Here is a 6,643-nt window from a genome sequence, read left to right on the forward strand (position 1 = left end):
TGTTTCCTTTTCTGGAATTCCCTGTGGTGTCCTGAGGAAATCCTGCACATGTTTTCTGCATCTAAACAGAGATTACATCACCTGTCAGAAGAGTTTTTTATTTGCCAATTTCCTGAAGATCTCCTGAGGAAATGCAATTTACACGGCTGTGACTTGCAGACTTGTTGGGGCTTTTATTCACACATCACCCTGTTCATCATTTCCAGACTTCCTACACAAAATGGTTCCATGGGAGTGCCTGGTTTGGCAGGGGAGTGACTTGTTTTCAATACAGCATCCCAGTAAAAGATGGATTACAAAGGGCTTCAGCAGTAAAGGTAATTGCTCATCCATTTCCAACTCATTACTTGGAGTGAAACCTGGGCACACTGACACTCACGGCCTTTTGAAGGTTTTTTTTGAAGTTCTTTTTGTAGTTCAAAGTCCTTTTGCGATTCCCACAGAACCGTCAGTCAAAGACACAGAGAAGGTGACTGGAACCCCTCTCTGAGTAGTCAGTTATGCAGAAAACTGTATGTGGCAGAGCCACCTTCCAGGAAATGAAAGCATTCACCACACCACAGCCTCGTCACCTATGCAGATCTCCAGACAAAGAGCCTGCAAGGATGAACTTTGCCTCCCCGTTCCCCTCCTCGCAGGGATGTCTCAGCATGTAATCATTAATGAACTATCCCTGTAATGGAGGAGTGACTGTGCACTCAGAGCTGCTCTGGGAATCCAGGAGCTGCTGGAAATGTTGAGCAGGTATCACAAAGCAGCTGCTGATGGCAATGTGGACCTGCTCAAAGAGGCCACCAGGAAAGACCTCAACGCTTCAGATGAAGATGGGATGACACCCACCCTTCTGGCAGCCTACCACGGGTACCTGGAAGCTCTGGAGGTCATTTGCCGGAGGGGGTAAGTCAGCCAGCCTCCACTGCTTAAACCTGGGCCTCAAAAATGCAATTACTGTGGCATGTTGATAATGTCCTCACAACCTCAGGCCCAAAAGGCTGAAAATCACAGTAATTTCTTTCCATGCATTGCCAAGAATGGTTTCCTTAGTGGCAGCGGCTTAGATCCGGAGCCTGCAGGCAGGTCTCTTCATTCTTTTCTCAGACAGGGGTTGGAGGGTTCTTCGGGTGGTCTCTCAGTGAAAATCCATCAGCGATCCACAGGACCACGTCATGTGTGGAGCCTGCAGAGAGACAGGGCACTGGGACCTCCCATTTCCTCACTGGAGAAGGTTGCCAACAACCTTTGAGGGTATCTTGAGACAGGATTTATAGAGAAATCCCTAATTTGAAACAGCTTTAGCAAAAAATATCTCCTATTTGCTTCCAAAGTGCCGTTAGTAGGCACTTGTGAAGATTTAATGCTGTCCAGAGGCGAGTCATAATGGATAGCTTTGAGCCAGTAACATCTAAAGTGATTATTTCTCTGCTTTTTTAACAACTACCATGATGCTGAAACTGAGAATACTGTTCCGGAAGCTGTGATAGGACCCTTGTAAACCATTAAGAAAAAAAAAAAAAAAAAAAAGTAAGGAAGTTTTTCTACAGGTTTATTTTTTAGTAATAAAATGTCTGTATCATTTAAATGTCTTACATGGTTAAAATGTCTTATTGAAAGGGTAATTACCTGTCCACCATCAGTACTCTCTTGCTCAGAGCCTACCTTTTAAGCTGTGATTCTGTAATAACACCTAATAAAGGAAAATCTGCTCTTGTGTAGAAATACAGTTAATAAAATGTTCTTTTGCGGAACAGTGAACAGATTGCAGGGAACAGCTGAAAAAAACTGTTTGGATTTATCTGAGTTTTCTTTTATTAAAAATGGAGTTGAAAAAAAGTGGGTTTTTTAATAGATTTGCTTTATAGCTCATTGGGCTCAGGTGTGGCTGTGGTATCACAATGAAAAAGACCTTTGGACTGTGTGGTTGTTGCTGTGTCCTCAGGAGAAGCAAAAATAGATTGACAGTATTTCAACTTGTGCAATTAAGGCAGCTGCCAGGAAATACCTGTCAATAAGGTTTGCCCCTGAGCACCCGCAAGGCAGAACAACTGGATAAGAAACAAATAGCAAAATAATTTCTTTTTTTTTCAAAATATGAGTGAAAAATATATCTCCTACCACATAAGCTGAGAGAAATCACAGCAGATGACACAAAGATCAAAATTCCTGTATATTTATATTTCATGTATTTTTAAGTCTTTTTCTTGGTGGAGGACAGCTTTGGGACAGTATCACCTCAAAATCTTCAAACATATGTGTTTTCCTCTATTTTAATCTAAGATTCCTTGACACAATCAGCAAGATGTGTCTGTCAGAGGTATGGCTGCATTCTCACTGTTTTTTTGGGGGAGAAGCTGAATTTTAGAAGATGTTTGAGCTGTTCTCCAGCCAAATGTTTTCTTGTGAGAAAGTATTTTAATTATTTTTAACAGATTTGTCCTTTCCTTGAAGGGGTTTCCTGACAGAGGCCCTGAGTTACAGGGCAATTTTCTTTAGAGTGGTTGCAGATTTTAGGACTCTCAAGCTTTGGCCCTTGGAAACTTAGCAATACTAACAATAAACCCCTTTCATCCTGAAATAATTTGTCTTCCCAGGGGTCAGGAGACATTTTCTCTGCTTACCTTGCAGGTGCCTGAATAAAGGCAAGACCAAATAGCAGAATCTGCTCTCTTTTGTGTGAGCCTTTTCCTTGGGAAAGCAGGGAAAGGAGGGGAATGAGAACCCAGAGAAGATGTCAGACCTTGTCCCAAGTCCCACTGAGCTGGGAAGAGCCACTCGAGTTTGTCAATTGTTTGAGACTCAAAGGCTGGCAGGTTCCACGGGGAAAAGAGACCACAAAGAGCTCTGAAGGGAGCTGGGGGAGGATGGATCCCCCAGCACTCCCGGGGCTCAGGGTACGGCAGCCAGCTCGCCAGCGTGGGAATTTGGGAACCCGGCACGCTCGGCCACAGCCAGGCAGCTCCCCAGGGCACAGCCACAAAAGCACAAATATGTACACATGGTTTCCACATGTCTGAGTGGAGAAACTTTGCTCCTCAGCTGCCACCTCCTTGTAGCAAAGCCTGAGCTCCCAGGGCCGGCACGGTGGGCTCTGCCGGACCCCTGACCTCACTCCTGCCTGGGGCAGCTCAGGATGAAGGATTGTGTGGAGCTCAGGTGTTCAGATCTGGCCCTCAGCAAACCTGGCAGTGCTTTCCTTCAGAGTCCCAAAGCCAGAGATCAGTGCCTGAAGGACATTTGGTGGCAGGATGTACCATTTCACAGTACAGCTGCCGTGGCACCAGCCTCTGAGTCACTGAAACGCTTGAACTCCCAAGAGTGGAAATTCTCCTGGTAAATTTGGTCCCTGGCTCTGAAGCCAATAAAGATTTTGGGCTTCTGTGGCTGCCCTGTTTGTTGGTCACAAGAGGACACAAGCTCTGTTCTGAACATTGCTAAGGTTGACCTTGCCAAATGTGTATCTAAATATGCAAGCTGATTCTTGCCTGCAGGCCAGCAGTTCAGTGTCAAGCCAGTGCAAGAGTTAAAAATCAAGCAATACTTTTCACTGGCTTTCAACTCAATTGAAAAAAGTGGCATTTTATTTTCCAACGAGCTTCTGTTCTTCAAACCCTCATGAGCAAAAGCAGCTTACAGAGAACAAAAGAGCTGAAAAACAATGGCATCTAGCAGGGCTAAAACTAACAGCAATGGAGACAAATGGGTAATCAGGGCTTTACTCCAGATCATTTACCTATTACCTACCCAAAAAAACTACTGCAGGAGTTCACTAAGTGTGTATCACCGTGGCCAGTGAGGAAACCTCCTAATATTGCCCTGTACTAGACATGCAAAAGGAACAGGGAAACCAAGACCATTTTAAAATATTCCGTGCAAATGATCCTGAAAGAGTTTTGCCAGTAATTCCAATGAGACTAAGTCAAAGCCTGAGTCCGCTTTGAGGTGGCAGACCCTGGGGTGACAGAGGAAATGCCCTGGCTCCCTTATGGGGAGATGTACAGGCACTCACAGCCCTGTGAACTCGTTTAACTCACGGGGCAGGAACCGGAGCTCATGCCACACACACAGCCACGCTCAGGGCTTGTGTAAGTGGGTGCAGCCCTGTTCTAGTGGGCTGGAGCCAAGTTGAGCCATTGTCCCTGGGCTGTTCTCCTCAGAGCAGAGCAGAGCGACATGTTTATTGTCACTGCAGAGCTCAGTGAGGGTAGCCCAGCTCACTGTGTGCTGTTTTCCAGGGGTGATCCAGACAAGTGTGACATCTGGGGGAACACGCCCCTGCACCACGCTGCCTGCAACGGCCACATCCACTGCGTCTCTTTTTTGATCAACTTTGGAGCCAACATCTTTGCTCTGGACAACGACCTGCGCACTCCCCTGGAGGCAGCGGCCAGCAGGGACCGCAAGGAGTGTGTCCAGATCCTGGACAAAGCTGCCACCGAGCAGAACCTGCTGAACCCAAAGAAGGTCTCCAAGCAAAAGGCACAGGCCCAGAGGAACGTCGAGAGGCAAATCAAGGAATGTGAGAGGCGCCAAGAGAAACACCAGCATGAAATGAACCGGAATTATATTAAAGAAAAGGTTGGCACAGTGAATTCTTCCAAAGGAACGCACTCCAGGGTGAAGTTGCCTGGTCTGTTTGCTACAAATACCACAAGTACTTTAACCAAAACCCTGAAAGATACCTTGAAACTCAAGACAAAAAAGACATCTGACAGCACAAGAAAGCAGGAAACACAAAGAAATGACCAAGAGGATGATGGGGGTAAGAGAAGTGTGATGCATTTGTTTGATGAGAAAGAGGAGGATGAATTACTCAATGACCCTGAAGAGAAAAACCTTGCTGGTAATGACAGTCAGCTCTCCATTTTTCAGCGGCCTGGTCTTGGCAAGATTGTGTTTGGAAGGAATTTGGCTGCAGAGGTAAATCCTGAAACTGTGTCTTCTGAGAAAGAAGGTATAAGAGTTACAATGGCCAGTGAGCTCTTTCAGAGTGAAAATGCTGAGAATGGCAGGGAAGATGATGCTGAAAATAGTGCTGATGTCCCTTGGAATGAGGAAGAAGTCATTTGGGATGATGAGGAAACAGAGAATACACCCCTTGAGGTATTTCTGGCATCACAGATGCTGGATGAGTTTCTTCCAGTCTTCATGAGGGAAAAAATTGATTTAGATGCCCTGATGCTATGTACTGATGAAGATCTACAGAGTATTCAGATGGAGCTTGGGCCACGAAAGAAAGTCCTGAATGCTGTGAATAAAAGAAAACAGGCACTCAAGAACCCTGGGAAAACTGTAGATACTTGCTTATAAATCACCACACCTGTTGTTGTAACCTGCACACTGACTCATTACCTTTCCCTCTATCCAAAGAGTTTGCAACTCTTTTCAGAAGTCTGCTAAAGCAAAAGTCAGAGAGGCTACCAGTTGCTTTAAGAACTACAGGAGGGATAACAATTCTTCTCTCTGGATAGGTAGTTGTGGTGAACAGAGATTAAGTAAAGTATATTCTGCCAAAAACAAGAATCTGAAGGTAAAAACCCAAAAGCTTTTTTCCCCTGAACTGTTTATGTGGATTGGATTTCTTTTGGTCCAGATAATTTCAAATATCAGTGAGGGCCAGGCCCGCTGCATTCCTTAATAAAGGCCTTTCTTCCTTCTCCAAAACCACAATGCAAAGAGCATTCTCAGAACTTGAGAGCTTTGAGTTTTCTCCATTTGCTTCTGTAAGATCAGTAAAATCACTCTTCCTGGTACTGATGGTATGTTAGAAAAGGAATCTGAATCTTGATTTTCGCTGTGGTTTATTGACTGTAATCACCTCTGAATTAATGTAAATAAGACTAATTTCCAGAAAGTTTTATGGTTTTGTCAGTAAAGTTTTTACTTCTGTATTGACAATAATTTAAAAATACATTAAGTATCTTCCTAAGAGATGTTCAGTGTGAGTTGTACATTCTTATCTCATTGGACTGAATCCAATTGCCAGCACCCATCCTGTCCTAAATGTCATCAAGGTTGCAATACTGTTAGCTACAAGAATCTGAGGTTTAATTTTCAAAATTTTGGACCTATTTTGGTGTACCCCCAGCTTGGTTCCTGTAGGCTGCATTTTTCATGCAAAGTCCCAGAAATGAGGATTCATATCACACACCATTTTCTGTGGGTTGTTGTCAGCTTCAGCCTGAGAGCTGTGTATCACACACACAGACAGCTCATGAAAATAAAAAAAAAAAAAGAAAAGCAAATGAGCTGTGCTGCTGTGGAAGCTCCTGCTCTTCACAGTCTATCTGGAGGCATTCACAGCAGGGCTCCCCTGTTCCCTTGGGAAGCCAGCACTATCAGATAAAAATCAATCACTCCTGTTGAGTTTTGTGAATCTAATAAAGTGCTTGTGGTAGCCATGCTCTGGCTAAGATCACAGATTTTAGATGCACCTTTATTAGCAGAGCATTTATCTTTAAAGCTCTTTTTATAGCTTTCCATTAGCCAGCAATGACTTTTTCCTTTGGGGTATGCTGCATTTGTGGACGCTAATCCTGGTTAATGATCTGTTTTTTCACGTTTCCTCTTTCCATGTCATCTTGTGACCGTGATTTGTATATTATAATATCTTTTCTTGGGTGGACTTTATACTGCATTCGTCCCTGCT

At 44.2% G+C, this 6,643-nt stretch overlaps 1 protein-coding gene across 1 annotated transcript; it reads left to right on the forward strand.

Annotated features, from left to right (window-relative positions):
* The first annotated feature begins 692 nt into the window (after nucleotides 1-692).
* On the forward strand, nucleotides 693-5,900 carry ANKS4B (ankyrin repeat and sterile alpha motif domain containing 4B). The gene is made up of 2 exons (XM_066198043.1): nucleotides 693-897; nucleotides 4,230-5,900. The coding sequence occupies exons 1-2, from the start codon at nucleotides 734-736 to the stop codon at nucleotides 5,302-5,304; spliced, it is 1,239 nt and encodes a 412-aa protein (XP_066054140.1). The 5' UTR covers nucleotides 693-733; the 3' UTR covers nucleotides 5,305-5,900.
* Nucleotides 5,901-6,643: the final 743 nt, after the last annotated feature.

This window comes from Chamaea fasciata, unplaced genomic scaffold (assembly GCF_029207755.1).
Source record: "Chamaea fasciata isolate MVZ Bird 193981 ecotype frontalis unplaced genomic scaffold, bChaFas1.0.hap1 SCAF_16, whole genome shotgun sequence".
Taxonomy (NCBI): Eukaryota; Metazoa; Chordata; class Aves; order Passeriformes; family Sylviidae; genus Chamaea; species Chamaea fasciata.

Bases quoted from the DNA above. Each gene is read 5' to 3' on its own strand.
- ANKS4B (XM_066198043.1), top strand. From the start codon at position 734: ATGTTGAGCAGGTATCACAAAGCAGCTGCTGATGGCAATGTGGACCTG. The intron at 898-4,229 runs GTAAGTCAGCCA...GCTGTTTTCCAG, and splicing joins GAGGTCATTTGCCGGAGGGG to GGGTGATCCAGACAAGTGTG.